Source organism: Caretta caretta, chromosome 27, assembly GCF_965140235.1.
Source record: "Caretta caretta isolate rCarCar2 chromosome 27, rCarCar1.hap1, whole genome shotgun sequence".
In the NCBI taxonomy this organism is placed as follows: domain Eukaryota; kingdom Metazoa; phylum Chordata; order Testudines; family Cheloniidae; genus Caretta; species Caretta caretta.
The window spans coordinates 7,031,701-7,057,968 of NC_134232.1; the positions used below are offsets into that span (position 1 = coordinate 7,031,701).

The 26,268-nt window shown below is 41.3% G+C and overlaps 1 protein-coding gene across 12 annotated transcripts in view; it reads left to right on the plus strand.

Moving 5' to 3' along the window:
- TANC2 (tetratricopeptide repeat, ankyrin repeat and coiled-coil containing 2) overlaps window positions 1–26,268 on the plus strand; it is a 713,825-nt gene that overhangs the window by 364,096 nt on the left and 323,461 nt on the right. For 8 of the 12 annotated variants that reach the window (XM_048830451.2, XM_048830452.2, XM_048830456.2 and 5 more), the window contains one exon: window positions 3,254–3,433. In XM_048830451.2, the coding sequence (XP_048686408.1) occupies window positions 3,254–3,433 (180 nt within the window). The remainder of the gene's footprint in view (window positions 1–3,253; window positions 3,434–26,268) is intronic. The other 4 variants (XM_048830455.2, XM_075123669.1, XM_075123670.1 and 1 more) reach the window with 1 other exon arrangement.

Here is a 26,268-nt window from a genome sequence, read left to right on the forward strand (position 1 = left end):
AGATGGTCTCCTAGCGGGATTAGGAGAATATGCAGTCGCCTACCTTGACGATGTGGCCATATTTTCGGATTCCTGGGCAGACCACCTGGAACATCTACAAAAAGTCCTTGAGCGCATAAGGGAGGCAGGACTAACTGTTAAGGCTAAGAAGTGTCAAATAGGCCTAAACAGAGTGACTTACCTTGGACACCAGGTGGGTCAAGGAACTATCAACCCCGTACAGGCCAAAGTGGATGCTATCCAAAAGTGGCCTGTCCCAAAGTCAAAGAAACAGGTTCAATCCTTCTTAGGCTTGGCTGGTTATTACAGACGATTTGTACCGCACTACAGCCAAATCGCTGCCCCACTGACAGACCTAACCAAAAAGAAACAGCCAAATGCTGTTCAGTGGACCGAAAAGTGTCAGAAGGCCTTTAACCAGCTTAAAGCGACACTCATGTCTGACCCTGTACTAAGGGCCCCAGACTTTGACAAACCGTTCCTAGTAACCACAGATGCGTCCGAGCGTGGTGTGGGAGCAGTTTTAATGCAGAAAGGACCTGATCAAGAATTCCACCCTGTAGTGTTTCTCAGCAAAAATCTGTCTGAGAGGGAAAGCAACTGGTCAGTCACTGAAAAAGAATGTTACGCCATTGTCTACGCTCTGGAAAAGCTACGCCCACATGTTTGGGCAAACCGACCATGCTGCACTGAAGTGGCTTCACACCGTCAAGGAAACTAACAAAAAACTTCTTCGGTGGAGTTTAGCTCTCCAAGATTTTGATTTCGACGTCCAACACATCTCAGGAGCTTCTAACAAAGTGGCTGATGCACTCTCCCGTGAAAGTTTCCCAGAATCAACTGGTTAAAATCGTCCTTGAGATGTGGAAAATATTGTTAGTCTTTATGTACTTGGTAGTATATTTAGAGATGCATGTGTCTTATAAACTCTGTTTTTCCTAGAGCTCCAGGAAGAAATCCCAGCCAGTGTTTCACCCTAGCTGAGATTTGGGGGGCGTGTCATAAATATAAAGGGAAGGGTAAACCCCTTTGAAATCCCTCCTGGCCAGGGGAAAGCTCCTCTCACCTGTAAAAGGTTAAGAAGCTAAAGGTAACCTCGCTGGCACCTGACCAAAATGACCAATGAGGAGACAAGATACTTTCAAAAGCTGGGAGGAGGGAGAGAAACAAAGGGTCTGTGTCTGTCTGTATGCTGCTCTTGCCAGGGACAGAACAGGAATGGAGTCTTAGAACTTTTAGTAAGTAATCTAGCTAGGTATGTGTTAGATTATGATTTCTTTAAATGGTTGAGAAAAGAATTGTGCTGAATAGAATAACTATTTCTGTCTGTGTATCTTTTTTGTAACTTAAGGTTTTGCCTAGAGGGGTTCTCTATGTTTTTGAATCTAATTACCCTGTAAGATATCTACCATCCTGATTTTACAGGGGGGATTTCTTTATTTCTATTTACTTCTATTTTTTATTAAAAGTCTTCTTGTAAAAAACTGAATGCTTTTTCATTGTTCTCAGATCCAAGGGTTTGGGTCTGTGGTCACCTATGCAAATTGGTGAGGCTTTTTATCCAACATTTCCCAGGAAAGGGGGGGTGCAAGTGTTGGGAGGATTGTTCATTGTTCTTAAGATCCAAGGGTCTGGGTCTGTAGTCACCTAGGCAAATTGGTGAGGCTTTTTACCAAACCTTGTCCAGGAAGTGGGGTGCAGGGTTTTGGGAAGTATTTTGGGGGGAAAGACGCGTCCAAACAGCTCTTCCCCAGTAACCAGTATTAGTTTGGTGGTGGTAGCGGCCAGTCCAAGGACAACGGGTGGAATATTTTGTACCTTGGGGAAGTTTTGACCTAAGCTGGTAAAGATAAGCTTAGGAGGTTTTTTTCATGCAGGTCCCCACATCTGTACCCTAGAGTTCAGAGTGGGGGAGGAACCTTGACAGATGCATACTGTGGTTTCCAAATAAATTGGTTAGTCTCTAAGAAACAAATTTTTTATTTTCATTTTAGGAATATTTGTATTTAGGAATGTAAATGTCTTTTTTACATTTATAAATATATTTATTTTAAATAAAATAATGTATTTAATTATTTAAAGCAGCAATGAAATTGAAAAATAGAATACAATATACATTTATAGCTACCATGACAGAGTACAAAAACTGATACTAGTGAGCACAAACCTGTTAATCATCATTTATTATTGTATTTTTGAAAGATTAGCAAGAGCACTAGGTGGTGCTCTTTTATTGCAGAGTATTAAAAATTCAAATTAATAAATAAATCATATTACAAAGTGAGGAAGCAGGTAAAATGAAGAAGGTAAATATTGATGCACTGTGTAATCCAGGCACAGAGCAGATCCGAGTCTATATCTTCTGTCTCCCAGGCCAAAGAGTCATTCTCACACACTCTCTTGCTCTTTTGCCCGTTTAATATTTAAGTATTTATAGAAAGTCGAACCGCTTCAACAGGAAAGATTGACTGCGGGATAACGTATAGCTTGGTGGTAAGGGTACTTCTTTGGTAGAAGGGAGACCTGAATTCAAGTCCCTGCTCCAAAGAGTATTTAAATATTTGTGCAATGTGGAACAGCTTCAAAAGGAGACACTGAGAGCAACCAACCCCTGAATAGCCTGTAAACCTGGTGATTAGGATGCTTACCTGACAGGAGATATATCTGAGTTCAAGTCCTTGCTCCACAGTAGGGACTCAAACCCTCCCGTCTCCAAGGCAAGTGGCCTACTAACTACTGGGCTAAAGGTAATAAGAGGGACATGCGTACACACGCACGCACACACTTTTTTGAAGCTGAGTGGACTTTTCCAATTTGCTGACAAATTCCAAAAATTTTCGGAACCAACATGAAGATTTGTTCTGATTTTTTGGTTTGTTGGCTGAAAAAAATCAGTTATTTGCCCAGGGTAGTAATTTCATGAAAACTGATCACTCCAGAATGCTTAACAAAGCAAAATGATTAAACTTAAAATCTAACTAGTTATGTTGTTCATTACTCTATATCAGACATTCACCTGTTTGCTATTGTATAAATGTAATTTCTTCATGGGAAGCATAAACATTTTGTAAGATGAGCATGAGAAGGAGCAGTCCAATCCTAAAAAGTTTGTGTGATTTTTTGAGAAATAGTATGGAAATATTAAAGCGTCTAGCCAGCCTAAGCCAGCAAATTCCTGAGTCTAGGAAATGATAAAAACAGTAGGCTGCCTTTTATTACAAACTGTTCTGTTTTATTTTTACGTTCCTGTCAGGCACCTCCACAGAGAACGACTGTGCTTTTGAACCAGACTACGCTATTCCACCACTCCCAGTGACCGAAGGTATGCAGCACATTCGGATTATGGAGGGCATGTCTCGCTCTCTTCCATCCTCCCCCTTACTCACACATCAGTCTATCAGTGTTCGGCTCCAACCTGTGAAGAAATTAACTGGTAAGGACTTTAAATAAGTTCAGTGGGGCTTTTAAAATCGGTCAGTGCAAAATTTTAGATAAAACTCACCAAACAAGTTTCTTTGCACAAATCTTCATTAGTTAACTACATGGCCTGCTGGAGTCACAATATTTTGTAATTGGAATATACACCCATGTTTACAATATTAAATTACTGTAGGAAAATGGGTTGGATCTCAATTTAACAGCATGATCTGTCTAGTCTTTAAATAATCATCTGGTTTTCACACATTTTAGTTTTTCTAAGTAGTACCAGAATATACCGTAATTCCAGTCTCCTCATGAATCAGTTTGCTCAAGTCAGGCCAACTGATGGAGACATTTCAGCAGTCTAAATACCATTATGTTAAATTTTTGCGTGCTGAGAGAAAGAGACTTCAGCAAACTGTACATTATTTGATGCAGCACATAGTGACTTTTCATGTATGTTTTTAAATAAGTTTATTTTAAGTAATTTATTTGGTTTCTGTGGACCAGATTTGTAAAGGTATTTAGGTGCTTAAAGATGCAGATAGGCACCTAATGGGAGTTTGAAAAGCACCTAAGGACTCAACTCCTACACTAAGTGCTCAGAGGCTGGTCATCATAGGGACACCGCAGCTGGGATTAGCAGGGGAAGCACTGAAGCCATCAGGAGCCTGGGGCAAAGTAGCAGGAAGGGAGCAGGACGGAGCCACTGATGCCTGGCAGGCCAAACAGCAGGCCTTTTTAGGCCGGATCTGGCTTGTAGGCTGCTAATTGAAGAACACTGGTCTATAAGTACCTACATGGAGAACAAATATTTACTAATGGACTTGTCAGTCTCACAGAGAACATGGTCCAATGGCTGGAAGTTGAAGCTAGACAAATTCAAATTGGAAGTGAGGTATAAATGTTTAACAATTAGAATAATTATCCATTGGAACAACTTACCAAGGTTTGTGGAGACACTTTTTAAATCAAGAGTAGGTGTTTTTCTAAAAGATCTGGTCTAGGAATTATTTTAGGGGAATTCAATGGCCTGTGTGTGGCTAGATGATCACAATGATCCTTTCCGGCTTTGGAATCTATGAAATCTTCCAACTTTTATCTTGTCTATTTAGATTGTAAATTCTACAGGGCAAAGATTGACTCTTACTATATGGTTGCATAATGTCTATTACAATGACATTCTAATCCTGGTTGGGGTCTTTAAGCACTATTGTAATATAAATAAAAATAATAATAATGCAATGGTAGATGTAGTGTATGTTTCTGTAATATCAGTATTGACTTGATCCCCTGGAACTGTGGGTTCAGTTTAGTTGTAAGCTCTGGTAAGCAGCATTCAGTGCTCCATTATCTTCATGGTGGATAGGTATCTTTGTGTTGTGACACAGCAAGTATGCTTAATTAATTGTGAGTGCAAAACTGGAGACTGCTTCTCTTAAGTTAGGCTTTGTGTGCTTTCCCACTGATAGCTCTGCCCCTTGCGGTCAACAGAAAAATGAAGCAAATTAGAACTCATCCCATTCTTCAGTTTAGGTTCCAGCCCCCCATTTACATTATACTACAGGATTCTTTAAAAATCCTCGCTGCCACAATGATAGACACATGCAAGAAAAAGGAAAGTTTACTTACTCTCAGTGCTCCAGTAACAGGTATATTGCCTTTGCAGAGTTGCATATGTGCCATCAGAGCTCCATGAATCAAAACATTTAGTGTGAAGTTATATAAGGGACCATCTCCCCACTGCCCTTAGTTCTTTTGCAACAATTGAGAATATCAAATGAGGACTCCAAAGAAGCAGGGAACTAGGATGAGTGAGTCTGGGTCTTCCCAGGCAATAGACTTTGAGAACTCCATCTACGGATGAGTAACGTAACTTTCCTTTCTGCATCAGTGATTGACAGTACAGATCAACTAACACAAACAAACCTGTGGAGTAGGGCTGAGAATAAAAACAAAATATTTTTCCATGTGATTGTATTTCTTTAGTTAACAATTGTTAGAAAACTCCTACAAAATATAAAAAATGTGTTGTGAGAATTACATATTTTTTGGATTTCCCCTACAAAATGTTTAACCATATGGAAGGGCTGGAGAGTTGTTTCGAACATGCTGTGTTTCTTTCAGTAACTTTACATGTCTAAGAATGGAAGTGCCTCTTTTGTTAATAATAGTTACATCATTTCTTGCACAAGAGTGAAAACAGATAATTGCTTAAAATAATGATTTTTGTTGTTGCTGGTGAATATTTAAATTATTACAATAAAGGAAATGCTCTTCCTCGGACTAATGATCCACATATAGGCCATTAGTCCCAGGAGATCGTTAATCTCCATGGAATGCCCTGCAATGAAGACATTATTGCTGTTATAAATGAATAGCTCAGAGATCATTTTTAAATGGTTTTCGTACGGAATGGATACATGTGATCCCCCAAATGGTGGTATTGGTGGGATGGTCATGTTGCATCTGGACATTTCTAGAGAATTAAAGGCTGGTATATTGGTTACATGCCAGTCCTTTGCTAGATTTCCATTTAGTTTCTAATATTAGCTATACGTAGCTACATCTTTGATTTTGTTAGAAGTTTGTGAATTCTCCCAATCAGAAGCAGGGAAGGTGAGATTTTCCTCTGAAATACTAGTTTAAAATTCATTTCTGAGTAGTACATCATATTTCCATGCAAAAAGGCTTTTTTGCTGTTCACTCGTTGCTTTGAAATTGAGGACAGAACATTTTTACTAGGCACTTATACATTTGAAGAAATAAGTTTCATTTAACTTAAATTTTAAAATGAATGCTTCAGAGAAAATGCTTGTAGTATTTGCCAATTTAGAGCTGGGAAAAATATTTTTAGATTTCTTTTTAGAAAATGTGGCTTTTTCCTATTTCACATGTCAAATCTTGATGAAGATACTTGGACCAGAAGCTCTACAAAGGGAAAGTGTCTCCTTTGGATGAAATCATGGCTGCATTAATGTCAGTGACAAAACTTCTCTTGACTCAGGTTGGCCTGAATTTCTCTTCCTTCAATCAATTATTCACCTTAAAGCTAGAGGATTCAGTAGGAGCCTCCATTTTAACTGTTTTAAATAGGGTTCAAGGTTTTTAGGTCATTGAACAATTAAACATTGAAAAGGACTCAAAATCTCACATCATCAGTATAAAATATGCTTTCTCTTTTATATCCCAAATAATTATGGCAATCTTGAACAATAGTTTCCTCTTCATATGACCATTTTGAAACAAGACAGATGCAGAGTTACAGACCAACTTAGAGATGCCAAATTTAAGGTGGACTGGAGGGGTTAGATGTCTTATTATAGCCCATTCATGTTGCTTTTAAGAGGTTCTTCATGGGACTGCAAGCAACACCTCCATAGTATTTTCAACATTACTGACATAAGCAGAGATAAACTGCGGTTAAACTAGGTCTCATTTATGGAAGCACAGAGACAGTAAGTTAGAATATTGGGTGAGTACAGATGAATAAGCTGTTTCTTTCAATTTTCAAATCAATCTGTATGCCTGTATAATAAGCTTTTTTGGGACAGGTAATATGTCTTACTCTGAAATCTCTGTGTAAATTTGCAGCCCTACATAAATTACTTTAGTAGTAATAATAGTGCTGGTCTAGTTGAAAGTAGAAAAGCATGTAATGAGTAAAATAATAAAATAAGAGAGTAACAAGAATTAGATTTCAATATCTAATTATCCGAAACTTGGGCTTTTGCAGTTCATTGTTAACAGATCACTTTCTTTTGATTTTAACACACCATCATATACTTTCAATGCCCAATGCATTTTAAAGATACTCTTATTATAACGAATCAAGTTACCCTGAAAGCATACATCATGGATCACTGCATTCTTTTCTAACTTTTTTTCTCTCACTCAGTGGTGTTGCTCTTCTGGTGCTTTATAGTTCTTTGAATTCTAGATGGGCATATACTCCTATGCTTCTCCCTTAGCTCTTTGTTCTTGTGCACTGATACTTGGTCATTGTTCTCTGAGCTTCCCTACCTCTCTGCTTTGAAGAATAAACAAAAGGAAAATGGGAGGAGAGATTTATCTGCCATGTTAAAGAACTTTGTCCCTAGCAAACCTCCCACACCCTAGGGTAATAACCCTCTTTTTACCACCCAGCAGTATTTTCTGTGGTGGAATGAATTCAAGGAGTGTAAGATGGTGGTCCCAAAACAGAGAGCAAATTAAGGGCCAAACTAAGGGTGCTCTCTCTGCCCTAACCCCCTCACATACCCTGCTCACTACCATACCCTTCTCACACAGCCACTTCCCTGCTCCCCCCAGTGGTGCTTGCTGGTGTTGGGGGAACTGGGGATGGCTAGTGGGGAGGTAGATAGACATGGGCTGAGGAGAACTGTGTGTAGGGAAGGGGGATTGTGTTAGGGAGACGTGGTATGCAAAAGGGGCTCTGGGCGTGAGAATGCGGGAGAGGAGATCAATCCCCAAGTGTTGATGTATCTGTTTTATGTGTGTGGACTCCTGCTCCTCACCTCAGCTTCCTGCAGGGCACTGCCTTGATGCACAGGGGAGCTGAGACAGCAGTGCCACAAGGAGCCTTTCAGGCATTAATGCCTTGGCGTATAGAGAATGAACTCCCCATGGCCAGTCTACTACTCTGGTTCCACCATCCCAGGAACTCCCCACACGTGGCCCTCTTCTCTCCCAGATACCATGTACATCTATGGCTTCCCAACATTTCCCTGCCCTCACCACATACCTGCTTACCCACCTGGCCCCCCTCCTAGAATTCTCTTGCACTCTTCCACTCGTTAACCCCAGTCACCTACTCCACACACCCCACCCAGCCCTGCTCTCACCCACCTCATGCACACTTTAATGTTTTTAAAACATGCTAGCTGGTCATGGTCAACCACAGGGAAGTTAAAGGTTGACCAGTTGACACCTTTTTATGTGAGTTAAATCCGATCTACATTAGTGTTTTTAAAAAAGAGGTTAGTTAATATGTGTTAGTTAACATTTTTAAACAACATCTATTTTTCTAATCTAGACGTGGCCCAAGGCTGTTGACCTCAGAGTGTGCTGCAAGGTTGATCAATTCACTCTGGGTGAAACAGGTTCCACTGTTCACAAAGCAGGAATAATTCACTGGTGTTTGTGTACAGCTCCATGGAGATGGGAGGACAGAATTCACCATCACAAATCACAACAGGCCTTTAGGGTGCATGGCCTCTGTTCTTGCCTATGGGCTGAAGTAATTGGAGACTGCCTTTCCAAGTCCTTTAAATAAGATGTATGTAGTAGTCCCTCCTACAGTGATTTAATTGAGGTCAGCTAAAAGTCTCCTCCCTCTGTAACAAAACTGTGAAGTTGCCCCTTAGTGGCTGCACTGCCTGCCACCCTCCCCCATGGAAAATGCAAGTGGGATTCAGCCCAGGACCTCCATACTTGAGGGTGGATTTCACCCAGAGGGTTTTGAATTTATAAGAAGGATATGATGAGGAGCATATGATGTCTTTTTGGTAGACTCCATGTAGTTCTTAGTCTGTCTATTTGCTAATCTGTGTATATTCACTTAGTTTTTTAGTAAAGCACATTGTAATACCTTGATAGATAAATATAATTGTTCTCCCAAACATTTATCCTCTGCTTCTTAAGGTGAGTATACTCTGGTTACCAAGACAATTTCTCAGTATATAGATAAACTTCAGTTTTATCTAAATTTGAGATTTTGGGCAGCCAAATCCAGGGACATTAGCTGAAATAAGAAGGTTACAGTCAGTAACATTTTTCTTTAGATAATGATGAAGCTTGCTTTGCACTAGGTCATTTTCAGAAGTATACAGTAAAAAATTAACCCTTTTAAAAACAGACACTGTAGCTTATTCAAAACTTTTCTTGGTAGTGTTCCCCAAAACACTCTTTTAAGATTTGCAATAAATCCAGATTTTGTCACAGGGGAAAGGAAAGGACAAATTCCTATAGTGGACTTTGTACTAAACACTAGAACTTACCACCATATTGACAAATATTTTGTGAAAGACAAATACTGTAATGGCTACAGTATTTTCAGTGTCTAAGTATTGATACTATGCCACTGTTGGTTTCAAACTTAATATTTTATTTATAGGAAAGTACTGATAAATCGGTAACTACACAGTGCGGGAATTCACTGATCTCTTTCAATTCTTGCTGTTAGTTAGGAATTACTGAGCCACCACACATGAATGGCTTTAGAATTTATTAGAAGTAATATCTGATATATAATAAAGAAAACTTGAGTCAATTTCTGATCCGCATTGATTGCCTTCCACTTCCACTGAAAGGAGTGAAGAGTGCTCAGCACCTCACATGATCAAATGTAAAGTTTATAAGGTTATGTTGCATATAATTCTGTTCCCCCCCCACCCCCCAAAAAAAAAATTCAAAAGGTACCAAATGTTCATTTTTCGTAGCTAATTATTATTATTTTCAATGTACAATGTTTTTACTTTATTTAAGGCTACTCTTAGGAGACCTGAATTTTACATGTTATATATAACATCATCCATGTGATAAATAGGGAGTTTATTATGATCCACATTAGAACTGAGAATCAGATTACAAGTGGCCTCAAGTTAAGAAAAATCATATTACAAAGAGGTATATAATTATAATAAGGAAGCCTTGTAATTCTGTACCTGAAAGCTAATTTACCTGCATTGTTTTCAGGAGAATGAATATAGAATACTCCCAAATGAGCATTTTGAATGTGTCAAGGAGTGATGGTAATGGAATTATTAGTCTTTCTAGTCATCTTTGGAGAATGAGATTATAAAGACAAATACGCTTTTTAGGTTGCAAACAGGAGTTAGCATATGATTCCCAAGCTCTTTTTATTGGGCCTTGATAAAAGTTTAAAAGAAGTTTTTCACATATTTCCATTTTCTTTTAAAGGCAAAGTCCTGAATCATGTACAGTTTCGCATAGTAGTTGCTTTGTAAATCATATAGGCCAACAGAAGGTTGTGAATTTAAGCATTTTTGTGATCTGACATGTCTGCTGAAATAAGGAAAAGTTTGGATTAAATGAATTACTACCTTTCCCTTAATGTTATAGGTGATAATACTTGGTATATATGATTCTTCAGATGTATGTATGCTGTTTTCTGATCTCTAATAGATGAGAATCAGTAATATTGATGAGAATCAGTTGGGGTTGGTCCTGCTTTGAGCAGGGGGTTGGACTGGATGATCTCCTGAGGTCTCTTCCAACCCTAATCTTCTATGATTCTATGAATATTGAACTAGCTAAAGTTGTGTTAGAATTTCCATTGAAAATTCTGGTTTCCAGTGTTTACTATCTCTGTGCTTTGGAAATGAAACAACCTGAAAATTGATATACAAGCTGTAAACCCCAGATGCAAAGATTTGTTTTTAATTACCAAAATATATATTTTAATAGGCATCTCTTCACTTACAACGTATGAAGAAATCTGGCTTGTACCTGGCTTCACATACATTTTTTTTTTTCTGGCTACGTAGCTGCCAAGAGGCATAGAAAAGTTCCAGGGAATTGCTTCTTAGTGTGGAATAGATTTTGAACTCAGAGTAACGGAGTTAAATGCTTGAACCACAGTTTGAGACCATGATGTAGGTGTAGGTCATATTTAGATCATCCTATGATGTTACAGGCAAAAGAATGACCTTCATTAGAAAAGTTGATTTGTATTTGATTTCTTAATTGAAAGTATAGAAAGGGCAACAGTAATTAAAACATGAAAATTCTGAGTTCAGGCCATCCCAAATCTTTAATTCATACTTATAGTATGCTGTGAGGATATTATAACATATATAGGTCCAAATTCTCTTGTCAGTTACACTGACATACATTCAGAGTAACTTCATATTTTCGCTAGTGTAACCAAGAGCAGAATTTGGTTCATGGTCTTCTATAAAATGGTCTTAACCAAGTAATAAGCTTTTGCTAATGACTTGTGTAGAAGAATATATGGGCCTAGTGAGGTAAGTTAAGGAAGCAGATATCTTGGAAGTAGTTTGAGTTCATGGGTTTTCTCATTAACCAAAATATATATGTAACAGAACACTTTTGGCAAAATTTGACCTGCTGTCCACCCTTCCATTCCCAATTATTAAATCCATCTAATTTTGGGGGGGGGTAGGGGGGGCATGGTGTGGGGAGGAGGGTTTCCTCAGAACAAATGCCTCCATGTTTTTTGTTCCTCTTGCAGAAAATATCACAAGGGCCAGCCACTTATGAGAAACCCTAAAATCATAAAGTTACGTTGGACACTTCATAAAGGAAATTTAGTTTAGGAACAGATTTCCATTTCTTGTGGTCATCAAACAAGTATGGAGAGAGAAATGGACTAGGATGATAAGATCCCCAGAAATATAGCTTGAGGCTCCTTCTCCCTTTCTCGCTCCCCAAATGTATCCTCTGGTTCACAGCTCTTAGCTTTTGTGGCAGAAGTGACTTTCGCAAAGGGATTTGGTGAGGAGGTGGCTTGGTGACTACGTTCAGTGTGAAAATTACACTCATAAAGAAACATGGTTCTGAGATTTAGCCAGGAAGAGGTCATTCAAGACTTTGGCAAGAGCAGTTTCTGTGGAGCAGAGAGCGTTGACACTGATAACCATTGATTCTAGTAGTCAGTTTTGAGGTGAGGAAGGGGAGAAGGGTAGTTGAAGAGACCAACAAGCAATGGCAAGATTTTAATGGATGGAAAGGAGTGTAGTCTAGCTTTATTATCCTACTGTCTTTAATGTGAATTCTGCATGAATAAAGACTATAGGACTGGACCAAAAGTTCGCATTAAATATGTGAAATATTTTGGGCTCTGAAAAGCAACTTTCAGCTTAGCAACAAAGAAGCAGAAAACGAAAGGTATAATTCTTTCTGAAAAAGAAAGCATTGGAGCACTGACAAATGCAACCTTTTGGAAGAATCAAGCTGCCTCATGTTAAGAAGAGTTAACTGTCATATGTGTTCTTCTGGAAAACAGATTATGTGAAGCTCAGGCTTTACCTAACAGGAATTGTTTCCCATTCCTCCTGGAAATACTGTTTTATTTTTTAAAATATCCTGCACTGTAGTCCAAAACCCCAGAATCTGCTGGGATGCTTAGAACTATTTTTACTTTATGCTGTGGTTCTGTGGGGTTTCCTTTTCTATAATGAAAAGTCTAAGAATGCAGATATGTTTTTCTTCAGAAGAGTGACATAATAAAAATAACACTTCAACCTCCCTGGACTCACAATAGCAGATCTAAAGGTAGCCATCCTGCAGCAAAAAAACTTCAGGACCAGACTTCAAAGAGAAACTGCTGAGCTTCAGTTCATTTGCAAATTTGACACCATCATCTCAGGATTAAACAAAGACTATGAATGGCTAGCCAACTATAAAAGCAGTTTCTCCTCCCTTGGTATTCACATTTCAACTGCTAGAAGAGGGCCTCATCCTCCCTGATTGAGCTAACCTTGTTATCCCTAGCCTGATTCTTGCTTGCATGTTTATACCTGCCTCTGGAAATTTCACTACATGCATCCAATGAAGTGGGTATTCACCCACAAAAGCTTATGCTCCACTATGTCTGTTAGTCTGTAAGGTGCCACAGGACTCTGTCGCTTTTACAGATCCAGACAAACATGGCTACCCCTCTGATAGTAAAAATAAGGTTATTTTAAAATATTAGTTATTGATTTTAGAGCCAAGAAATGTCCTAGAAAATATAAAAAACAGTCTTAGAATCGTATCCAGTTTCATATTAGCTTAGTCTGTTTTAATGGTTTATTATAATTCGTTTCTAGTTATCAGTGTTTTCCTTTTTTGTAAATAAATGATATGCTCATTACTACCCTAAATGATCTGGTAACGTGTTCATAATGAATTAGTAATTATTTATATAGCACGAGACACTCTGCTGACAGGTATGAAGGCAAGGTCCCTGCCCCAAAGAGCTTAGAATATGAAAAATCTTAAAAATTAAGTACAATGTTCCTCTGAAAAATACCACAGTAAGGCCAAGGGTTTTTTTTGAACGCCCACATGCATTTTTACTTTTATTTAAGAGAAGCTTTTTAAATTGTTTCTGCCTTTTTGATTTTGCCAGGTACTTTCCATTCTTGTCATATGTGTCAGTGATTCCCCAGTGTGCAGAGGTGGTGGGCTCCATATGCCTGATCTGTGCAGAGACTGCAGTAGTTAGCCAGATCCACAGGCATGTTCATGTTATCCTCTGGAGAAACTTCTCACCTTCTCATGGACCCTTCAGAGTTCCCCTGATCCGCACAGTTCTGTGGGACTTCATGAAGGACAAGTGTAGATCAGTCTGGTTGTCCGTGACTGGCCTTGCCAATCCTGCCATGCAGATCCGAATAGCATGCTTGGTACCCCTATGACATTTGAGACGTCACAGTCTTGTTATGGCTCAGAACTTAATCAAGGCCTGCACTTACTGAGATTTTCTTAAAAAGAAAAGGAGTACTTATGGCACCTTAGAGACTAACCAATTTATTTGAGCATGAGCTTTCGTGAGCTACAGCTCACTTCATCGGATGCATACCGTGGAAACTGCAGCAGACTTTATATACACACAGAGAATATGAAACAATACCTCCTCCCACCCTACTGTCCTGCTGGTAATAGCTTATCTAAAGTGATCATCAAGCTGGGCCATTTCCAGCACAAATCCAGGTTTTCTCACCCTCCACCCCCCCACACAAATTCACTCTCCTGCTGGTGATAGCCCATCCAAAGTGACAACTCTCTACACAATGTGCATGATAATCAAGTTGGGCCATTTCCTGCACAAATCCAGGTTCTCTCACCCCCTCACCCCCCTCCCAAAAACCACACACACAAACTCACTATCCTGCTGGTAATAGCTTATCCAAAGTGACCACTCTCCCTACAATGTGCATGATAATCAAGGTGGGCCATTTCCAGCACAAATTCAGGTTTTCTCACCCCCCCACCCCCATACACACACAAACTCACTCTCCTGCTGGTAATAGCTCATCCAAACTGACCACTCTCCAAGTTTAAATCCAAGTTAAACCAGAACATCGGGGGGGGGGGGTAGGAAAAAACAAGGGGAAATAGGCTACCTTGCATAATGACTTAGCCACTCCCAGTCTCTATTCAAGCCTAAATTAATAGTATCCAATTTGCAAATGAATTCCAATTCAGCAGTTTCTCGCTGGAGTCTGGATTTGAAGTTTTTTTGTTTTAAGATAGCGACCTTCATGTCTGTGATTGCGTGACCAGAGAGACTGAAGTGTTCTCCGACTGGTTTATGAATGTTATAATTCTTGACATCTGATTTGTGTCCATTTATTCTTTTACGTAGATACTGTCCAGTTTGACCAATGTAAATGGCAGAGGGGCATTGCTGGCACATGATGGCATATATCACATTGGTGGATGTGCAGGTGAACGAGCCTCTGATAGTGTGGCTGATGTTATTAGGCCCTGTGATGGTGTCCCCTGAATAGATATGTGGGCACAGTTGGCAATGGGCTTTGTTGCAAGGATAAGTTCCTGGGTTAGTGGTTCTGTTGTGTGGTATGTGGTTGTTGGTGAGTATTTGCTTCAGGTTGCGGGGCTGTCTGTAGGCAAGGACTGGCCTGTCTCCCAAGATTTGTGAGAGTGTTGGGTCATCCTTTAGGATAGGTTGTAGATCCTTAATAATGCGTTGGAGGGGTTTTAGTTGGGGGCTGAAGGTGACGGCTAGTGGCGTTCTGTTATTTTCTTTGTTAGGCCTGTCCTGTAGTAGGTAACTTCTGGGAACTCTTCTGGCTCTATCAATCTGTTTATTTATTTATTTATTTATTTATTCTTTATTTTCTTATTTGTGGATTAAGTACAATTCCCCATTCCTTTCTTGAATGACATTTAGTGGGTTACCCATGCCTGTCAATGTAGAGGAGCTGCAAGCTGAACAAGTATAATGGTTAATCCTTTGATGACTTTACCACAGTTCTTGGACCTCCAATCTCCAGGCTTTTACAGACTTCCAAATCTTCACATACTTTCTCCAAAGGCCTTCCTTTCTGAAATGGACTGTTTAGGTGCTGTAGGCCTGACCTGCAAATTCATCAATATTTTTCCAAGAACCTATGAGGGGACTTATTTAAATATCATAGAATCATAGAATATCAGGGTTGGAAGGGACCTCAGGAGGTCATCTAGTCCAACCCTCTCCTCAAAGCAGGACCAATCCCCAACTAAACCATCCCAGCCAGGGCTTTGTCAATCCTGACCTTAAAAACCTCAAAGGAAGGAGATTCCACCACCTCTCTAGGTAACGCATTCCAGTGCTTCACCACCCTCCTAGTGAAAAAGTTTTTCCTAATATCCATCCTAAACCTCCCCCACTGCAACTTGAGACCATTACTCCTTGTTCTGTCATCTGCTGTCAGGATGAACCTGTATTTTGACAGCTTATTAAAGCTGTTGACCACTTTTCATCCTGCTGTGAAGCTAGGGGTTAAGATTAAGTTAAAGAAGCCTCCCTTTCTGCTACTTCGTTGCATTTCTCTGGAGTTTCAACTTTGTTTTATCCTTCTGTTCTTTTTCTGCTGTAGTCAGTTTGAATCCATAACATCTAGTTTTTACATTTCCTGACTTCAAGGACATATGGCCCATATCTTTCTCTTTTCCCATACTACAGCAGAGGATGAAAGGACAGAAGGTCATGTTGTGCCACCAGCAGGGGAAAAAAAGGCAGAGTGCTGAAACACTGCCCCAGTTTATATAAACTTCATTTAGCGTTCTCCTTATGGTTTTATTTTCTTCTCATCTTGGAAGCATGGAGGCTTTGCCTCACCCTCTCTCCCGGTCAGGGATACAAAATAAGAAAGAAGAGATAGGGGAAACGAGCAAAAACACCGCAAGCAACCTGGTAATGCTTTTCTTTGAGTGATTTCACATGTGCATTCCACTCTTGACGTCTGCACACTCAGCGCACAGCTGTCAGAATTTTTTTCCCCTCAGACCTGTTGGGCGGCTCAAGCTCCTCCTGGTGCCACATGCTGCTGTCATGAAGAGCTGCCCCTAGCCCCTCTGTTTCTTCTTACTGACCTTGACGGTCATTGGAACCCCTGTTCAATACCAGAACAGTTCTCTCTCAGCTTTGTGTGTAATATTGTATATAATATAGTTGGTCTAGTAGTTAGTATAGTTAGTAAGTTTTAGTTGTGTAAAAAATACCAACAAAGTTTTTGGACTTGTTTCTCCTCGTTTCAGGGTTGCTGCTGATGGCACTAAGATATGCCCCAATTGCTGGGCTTCAAGCAGCGTGCTTTATGCATGAGGCCTATGGCACTGCACAAAGGTTGCCTGAAGTGCCTAGGAGAAGCACACAGGAAAGACTGGTGCCAGATTTGCAGGGAATTCAAACCTGGAAGAAAGAAGGACAGGGAGGGTAGGCTGAAATTTCTGCTGGTGGAGGCAATACTCAGGCCACTGTTGGAGCCATCCTAGTCTGACTCGGTGCTGAATGCTGCAGCTCCGGTGAGAAGTACACTTCCAGCATTATCAGAATCCCAGCACTGAGCTCCCTCACCTGGGCCGAGAAAGATATGTAAGACTTGCAAAGAGGCCTCAGCCGAGGGAAGAGCTCCAGCCTCCAAGTCTGGTAAGACGGGTGTCAGGGTTCCCTCCCCACTCTGAACTCTAGGGTACAGACATGGGGACCCACATGAAAGACCCCCTAAGCTTATTTCTACCAGATTAGGTTAAAAACTCCCCTGGTACAAATTCTCCCTTGTACCTTGGGTTTAAGTAAGGCTGCCACCACCAAGTGATTTAACAAAGAACCAGGGAAAAGGACCACTTGGAGTTCCTCTTCCCCCAGCAATCTCCCCAAGCTCTTACACCCTCTTTCCTGGGGAGGCTTGAGAATAATACCCTAACCAATTGGTTACAAAATGATCAAAGACCCAAACCCCTGGGCTTGGAACAATGGAAAAATCAGTCAGGTTCTTTAAAAAAGGATTTTATTTAAAAAAAGAAAGAAAGAAAGAAAGGTAAAAATCATCTTGATAAAATCAGGATGGAAAATACTTTACAGGGTATTCAGATTCAAAACACAGAGGATTCCCCTCTGGGCAAAACCTTAAAGTTACAGAAAACAGGGAAAATAGAGACCGTTGAAACGTGGAAGTCAACAAATGGCTACGCAGGTGGTGTCAGAGAGAAGGCTTTGGATTCTTTGACCAAGGAATGGTGTTCCAAGAAGGAGGAGTGCTAGGCAGAGACGGGCTCCACCTAACGAAGAGAGTGAAGAGCATCTTCGCAAGCAGGCTGGCTAACCTAGTGAGGAGGGCTTTAAACTAGTTTTCACTGGGGGAAGGAGACCAAAACCCTGAGGTAAGTGGGGAAGTGGGATACTGGGAGGAAGCACAAGCAGGACCGCGTGAGAGGGCAGGGCTCCTGCCTCATACTGAGAAAGAGGGACGATCAGCAAGTTATCTCAAGTGCCTATGCACAAATGCAAGAAGCCTGGGAAACAAGCAGGGAGAACTAGAAGTCCTGGCACAGTCAAGGAATAATGATGTGACTGGAATAACAGAGACTTGGTGGGATAACTCACATAACTGGAGTACTGTCATGGATGGATATAAACTGTTCAGAAAGGACAGGCAGGGCAGAAAAGGTGAGGGAGTTGCACTGTATGTAAGGGAGCAGTATGACTGCTCAGAGCTCAAGTATGAAACTGCAGAAAAACCTGAGAGTCTCTGTATTAAGTTTAGAAGTGTGAGCAACAAGGGTGATGTCATGGTGGGAGTCTGCTATAAATCACCGGAGCAGGGGGATGAGGTGTACGAGGCTTTCTTCTGGCAACTCTCAGAAGTTACTAGATCGCAGGCCCTTGTTCTCATGGGAGACTTCAATCACCCTGATATCCCCTGGGAGAGCAATACAGCGGTGCACAGACAATCCAGGAAGTTTTTGGAAAGTGCAGGGGACAATTTCCTGGTGCAAGTGCTGGAGGAACCAACTAGGGGGGGAGCTCTTCTTGACCTGCTGCTCACAAACCGGGAAGAATTAGTACGGGAAGATAAAGTGGATGGGAACCTGGGAGGCAGTGACCATGAGATGGTCGAGTTCAGGATCCTGACACAAGGAAGAAAGGAGAGCAGCAGAATATGGACCCTGGACTTCAGAAAAGCAGACTTTGACTCCCTCATGGAACTGATGGGCAGGATCCCCTGGGAGAATAACAGGAGGGGGAAAGGAGTCCAGGAGAGCTGGCTGTATTTTAAAGAATCCTCATTGAGGTTACAGGGACAAACAATCCCGATGTGTAGAAAGAATAGTAAATATGGCAGGCGACCAGCTTGGCTTAACCTTGGCTTGCTGATCTTAAACACAAAAAAGAAGCTTACAAGAAATGGAAGATTGGACAAATGACCAGGGAGGAGTACAAAAATATTGCTCAGGTATGCAGGAGTGAAATCAGGAAGGCCAAATCACACCTGGAGTTGTAGCTAGCAAGAGATTTTAAGAGTAACAAGAAGGGTTTCTTCAGATATGTTAGCAACAAGAAGAAAGTCAAGGAAAGTGTGGGCCCCTTCCTGAATGAGGGAGGCAACCTAGTGACAGAGGATGTGGAAAAAGCTAATGTACTCAGTGCTTCTTTTTCCCCTCTGTCTTCACAAATAAGGTCAGCTCCCGGACTACTGCACTGGGCAGCACAGCATGGGGAGGAGGTGACCAGCCCTCTGTGGAGAAAGAAGTGGTTTGGGACTATTTAGAAAAGATAGACGAGCACAAGTCCATGGGGCCAGATGCGCTGCATCCGAGAGTGCTAAAGAAGTTGGCGGATGTGATTGTAGAGCCATTGGCCATTATCTTTGAAAACTCATGGCGATCCGGGGAAGTCCCGGATGACTGGAAAAAGGCTAATGTAGTGCCCATCTTTAAAGACGGGAAGAAGGAGGATCCTGGGAACTACAGGCCAATCAGCCTCACCTCAGTCCCTGGAAAAATCATGGAGCAGGTCCTGAAGGAATCAATTCTGAAGCACTTAGAGGAGAGGAAAGTGATCAGGAACAGTCAGCATGGATTCACCAAGGGCAAGTCGTGCCTGACTAATCTAATTGCCTTCTATGACGAGATAACTGACTCTGGATGAGGGGAAAGCAGTGGACATGTTTTTCCTTGACTTTAGCAAAGCTTTTGACATGGTCTCCCACAGTATTCTTGCCAGGAAGTTGAAAAAGTATGGGCTGGATGAATGGACTATAAGGTGGATAGAAAGCTGGCTAGATTGTCGGGCTCAATGGGTAGTGATCAATGGCTCCATGTCTCATTGGCAGCTGGTAACAAGTGGAGTGCCCCAAGGGTCAGTCCTGGGGCCGTTTTTGTTCAATATCTTCATAAAGGATCTGAAGGATGGTGTGGATTGCACCCTCAGCAAGTTTGCAGATGACACTAAACTGGGAGGAGAGGTAGGTACGCTGGAGGGTAGGGATGGGATACAGAGGGACCTAGATAAATTAGAGGATTGGGCCAAAAGAAATCTGATTAGGTTCAACAAGGACAAGTGCAGAGTCCTGCACTTAGGACGGAAGAATCCCATGCACTGCTACAGACTAGGGACCGAATGGCTAGGCAACAGTTCTGCAGAAAAGGACCTAGGGGTTACAGTGGATGAGAAGCTGGATATGAGTCAACAGTGTGCCCTTGTTGCCAAGAAGGTCAATGGCATTTTGGGATGTAAAGTAGGGGCATTGCCAGCAGATCGAGGGATGTGATCGTTCCCCTCTATTCGACATTGGTGAAGCCTCATCTGGAGTAGTGTGACCAGTTTTGGGCCTCTCACTACAAAAAGGATATGAAAATATTGGAAAACGTCCAGCATAGGGCAACAAAAATGATTAGGGGACTGGAACACATGACTTATGAGGAGAGGCTGAGGGAACTGGGATTGTTTAGTCTTTGAAAGAGAAGAATGAGGGTGATTTGATAGCTGCTTTCAACTACTTTAAAAGGGGTTCCAAAGAGGATGGATCTAGACTGTTCTCAGTGGTAGCAGATGACAGAACAAGGAGTAATAGTCTCAAGTTGCAGTGGCGGAGGTTTAGGTTGGATATTAGGAAAACTTTTTCACTAGGAGGGTGGTGAAACGCTGGAATGCGTTACCGAGGAAGGTGGTGGAATCTCCTTCCTTAGAGTTTTTTAAGGTCAGGCTTGATAAAGCCCTAGCTGGGATGATTTAGTTGGGGATTGGTCCTGCTCTGAGCAGGGGGTTGGACTAGATGACCTCCTGAGGTCCCTTCCAACCCTGATATTCTATGATTCACAAGAAAACAAAAGATAAACTAATCCGCCTTGCCTGGCTTACCTATACTGGTTGCAATATTGGAGACTTGGATTGGGATGGGTTGGAGAACATGGATTTCTGTGTGGTCCCTCTCAGTCCCAAGAGAGAACCCCCATACAAAACAAAGAGCACAGAAAAAACCTTCCCCCCCTCCCAAGATTTGAAAGTATCTTCTTTCCCCATTGGTCCTGTTGGTCAGGTGCCAACCAGGCTATTTGAGCTTCTTAACCCCTTACAGGTAAGGAGGAATTCTAGGCTACCCTTAGCTGTATGTTTATGACAACAGGCAAGAAGGAATCAGATAGAGTGCATCTTAAATCTAAGCACTTTTCCTCCTGCAGATCAATGTCTAAGTTGGTATAGTTGGCTCCGGTACAGCAAAAGGTTCTGTCGAGCCTGGTGCTGTCAACGTAATTGGCAGCTTAACAAGATACCTTTTCACAGGGGGAACCTCTGATTTCTGGTATATCAAAATCATTACCGGTTCACGGTACTACCATTTGGCTTGTCAGCAGCCCCCAGTGTCTTTACAAAAGTTATGACAGTAATAACTGTATTCCTCCGAAAATCGGGATTTCAAGTTTACCCCTACCTGGACAACTGGCTTGTTAAGAGCCGATCCAGATTGCAAGTACAGAGCAGTGTGGCCCTGATCCAGTCAGCGTTCAATGACATGGGACTGATAATCAATGCTGAAAAGTCTCTCCTCTTCCCAGTGCAGAGGATAGAGTTTATAGCTTTACTGGACTTGTCTCAAACCAGGGCTTTTCGTCTAGATTTTACATTCCTGGTAATTGAATCTGTTGTTATAAATATGAAGGCTCACCCTATGACAACAACACAACACAGTTTAAGGTTTCTGGGACATATGACCTGCACCTAGGTGGTTTAATATGCCAGACTACGCCTCAGACTTCTGCAGGCCTGGCTGGCATTAGTCCATTTGCTGAACCGCCATCGGCAGCTGGACTCAGTGACGAGGGTGCACTCTTATGTCCTCACCTCCCTAGATTGGTGGGCAAATCCAGCCAATGTATATGTAAGCATTCCATTTGCCTTCCCACAGCCGGCATTTATGCTAGTGACAGACATGTCTGCTCTGGGACGGAGGTCCAATTGGGTTCTCTACCGACTCACTGTCTGTGGTCCTCAAAAGACTTAGCTTTACACATCAGTGTCAGACTGGCATGCCAAGTATTTCCATAGCAGAACAGGTGAAGCAGCATATTAATGCCTCACAGTGGTAATGTTCTTCTCCAGTCTTTCAAGAGGGGACTCTGCTCTGGGAGCTCTGTGTTGCCAGTTCAATAGATCTGGAAGGCTTTTACCTGCTGGGGGTCCAAAATGACCTAGCAAACAACTTGAGCAGATTGTGTGAGTAACCACAAGAGGTCTCTTTGTCCAGACGTAGCCAGATACATCTTTCAGAAATGAGAGTTTCCCCTAGTATACCTATTTGCGACAAGGAACAATGGAAAGTGTCAGCAGTTCTATTCCCTATGGGGTCAGAGCCTGGCTTCCCTTACAGGTGCATTTTTATTGCCATGGTGAGACCTTCTCCTCTAAGCTTTTCCACCAATTCTGCTTATTCACAGGGTATTACTAAAGATAAGACAGGATCAGGCCAAAACCAGACTCATAGCCTCTACATGGATCCATCAACATTGTTTCTCCATTCTCCTGGTTCTGTCAGTGAAATGTCCAATCACACTTCCACTGGACTTAGACCTGATCTCCCAAGATCAAGATTGCCTACTCCACCTGAACCTTCAGTCCCTCCACTTAACTGCATGGATGCTCTATGACTAGATAGACGTGTCCATAAGGTTTGTATTCTCAAGTGCAAAGGGCCTCCCTGGGGATCTAAACTTAGGTATGGTCAAGAACTAGCTCTATGGCCAAGCACCTTCTTCAGAGAGGCTCTCATGTGGGGCTGGCCTTTCAGTTAGACATCATGATGCCACATTGTGAGATTGTGCTGGGATGGCTAGATCTTTATTCCTCCTCTGAAGAGGGAGAGAACTACCTCTTTATGGTTTGTCAGATCCTAACTTTGCTCTTGATCTTAAATCTTGCCATTGGTTTCTAGATTACATTTTTAGCACAGTTTGACAATGAGGAATTATAAACAAAGATAGCAGGAGGATACTGTTACATATAGGATGTCAGATGGTAATTTAAAGAAATTGACCTATAGAGTGCCAGGAGGGTGATTTTCACAAGCACACAAGGGATTAAGGAGCATAAATCCAAGTTGTGCTTCTAAATCCCTTGTGCTTTTGAAATTCCTATCCTAAATCCTCAGCTGGTGTAAATAGGCATAGCTCCATTAGCTAGCAATGGGTTTGACTAACCAGGTCATTACTTCAGTGAAACTGCATCAGCTTACACTAGCTAAGTGTCTGGCCCATCATTTTTACCTCCGTTTGTTTCTATACAGAAATTCAGTTTTGTAGCATCTGTTAAAAGTTCCTGTGAATTTTGCCAGATCTAGGTGACTTCTACATCAGACACTCCCTAGAACAGTAATGTCAGTCTCCTTTATCCACCACCATACTGTGAGATGGTGCATAGAGTTCACAGAGCAAAAGAAGCCCTCAGCTGAGAGAAGAGGTGGCTGTTGAATGACAAGCCTTTTATTATATTAATAAATAAAGGGATTGTCCTGTGGGGTGCATTATGCGTGGTCATGTGTGGAGATCCTCATCCTTCTTGCTCATTATTCTGTGAAATGTGTTGTCTCGTTAAAGAAACGATAAATGTTATTTATTACTTGTTGGACTAGCCTTATATTCAGGAGGAAGAGTTCACAGTGTTGCATATTTTCTTTTCTTAACATACTGTGTATAAATGCAAATTTATTCCAGTTTTACAGATGTCTTTTAAATGCGGTTGCATAGTAGTGCACATATAGCAGTACTGATAAATAACACGTTTCAAAATCTCCCAGTGGTTGGCAAGCTTGCAGCTTGATGCCAATAATTGGACAGTAAATTCAGGGGGACATTTTGTGGTTACCAGAATCCCAATAATTTTTTCCCACCAAGCCTTCCTAGCTGTGATTCTCAGTTTGTCCTTTTGCTTTTGTCTAATTTTGACTTCCAGTTGTTAGTACCACACAATAAAAGCTTGATCCTTTTGGAAAAGGGCATGGGGGGTTATTTCTGGAAAACCAAGTATTACAAAGAGAGGCTCTTGTCCAGCTGATAGTTGCCACATGGATTTTTCAATGTGACCTTGACAGCAGAGAAAATTGTTAAGAAATTATCCAGTTGTAGGTGCTATTTCATGCTTCCTGATTCCTGCGTACGTTTGTATGAGGCTAGCCCATTCATGCAGTGATTTCCATATCTGTGCAGTGACCGAATAGCGGTAGTGGTACCACTTACTTACATAATTGCCTTGGTGCCTTTGAAGAGGCTTTTTACCTAAAGATTTAGTTTCTTAAGACTGCTGTCAGCAAAATATAAGTGTATCCAACAGAAGATTTATATTTGAAAGGATTCTTCAGTGAGGAAAATTGAAGTATGAAAGGACTTTCAGTCTCTTAATGACATAATTATCCTTATGTTACAAGCAATGCTTTACTTAAATAACTTGGAATGTTCTGGAAATTGTATAGGTGAATAACAATGTAGTTAGTAATGTAGGATTGGAGATATCTTTGGATACTTTTGGTTTAATGAGGGAGAATCTTGTCTGTTTAATGTAGATAAAATCTGGATGAAAAATCCCATTTTCAAAATGGTTGTGGTAAACTGAACAAAAATGGGAATTTCTAGGCATTTTAGATTGTCAGTGTGTGTTGTTGTGCACATTTATGTAATATGAATGTGTGTGCACATTTCACATATACATAACATCTTGAACTGGATTCTTTGGCCTGCTAAGGTTACTTTGTAGCCCATAAGGTACCTCATTCACTACCATTATTTCAGTCTTATGCCAAAGTGGCACCACTGATTTCAGTGGCTCCAGTCCTAGAAAGGGGCGTGGCTGAACCTGTGTCAATCCTTTTGGGAATCGAGCACCAGAAGATTATCTTCTGTTTTGAGATAAGATTCCTGCAATAGTGAAGAACTAGGGGATGAAATAAGGTGAGACTAAGTCTACAGTCAATTAGTAGCCCCTTTGGGGATTAAAACTTCAGCTCTGAATACAATCTCTTAGACTTTTGAAGCATTCTGGCAACTCTTTAGCTGCAAAACTGGTTCCTCCTGCATGGCTGTATTAGTACGTCTAATACAGTAGTGTCTAGCAATACTTTGATTGAACTGGAACTTTGCTCCAGTGCCAAGGCAGCAGAACCCACCTGCAAACCTTGTGTTGAGGATTCCCTTGATGAAAGGAAGCCCCGAACAAGTGCAAAGCTGGCATAGCCAACTCCTACACTGCTCTCTTCACTGCACTTGAAACATGGACTGTGTTTTGGCGAGGAAGGAGAGTGACTGGAACATACTGCTCTCCAGTTATTCCTAGCTGGCCTCTGGTTGTTGGTTTGCAGCTTCTCCCCTCTTTCCTCTCTCTTGTCTGTGTGGAGGAAAGGGGATCCATCATTTAAGTACTCTCAAGGCTCACACAGAGCTTGTAGAGCTCCTGCGCAGTTCTCCCAGGGGCTTCCATACCCAGCACGGAAGAGGGCAATGAAAAAGTCAGCTGTACTTTTTCCTCGCTCTTGTGCAGTAAACCAGGTGGTGAACAGGGCTGCTGCCTAGCAGCTGCAGCAGGGAAGACCAGCAGACTCTGAGACAACTCCTGGTTCACATCAGAGCTGCTTCTGGAGCTACAAGGGAGGTAGCTAAAGAGGCAGTGGCGTCTACCTCCTCCCAAAAAAGAGAGGGCTACAATTCATAATCGGTCTCTTTCTATCTCAGAACACCACCCCAGGAAGAAAAGTTTCCCTTCTTTTTAACCTAATTAGGGCTTGTCTGCAGACATTTTGTACCTATTTAACTATATTTTGCACCTGTTTAACCTTATTTACACTATTTGTACCTATTTAACTATATTGGTTAAGAAACACATATAGTTGAATCACTACAAGCCCCTAGTGTGGATGCAGTTACAATGATGTAAAGGGGTTTATATCAGTATAGCTCATTTCTAATTTAGCAAAGTAATTTTAGGAGTAAAGCTAAACACTCATTAAAGAAATGAAGAGAAACATCAGCACAAAGACGCTTCCCCAGTAGAGGAAAGGATTAAATGTATAATGTTCTTGTTTTCAAAAACTGAAGTTTTAAAATAATTAACTCGTCTGAATCATCTTTATTGACAAAAGTCAGTTCTACATCAGTGGTGCAGTGAATAATTCCCCACTCATCTGTGGTTTAGGTCCATAGGATCACATCAGATAACATGTTAGTAGTTGTCCTCAGTTCCTCTGGGAAGAAAAGACTTTAACATTTTGATTTTTCTGTCTTGTGCAGACTGAAACTTTGTCAAACTCAGGAAAGCCCATAAATAATCGAAAGAGTCACAGTTTTCATTCTGATGAATAATATGAGGGATTAAGAAAACTAAGGTCATTC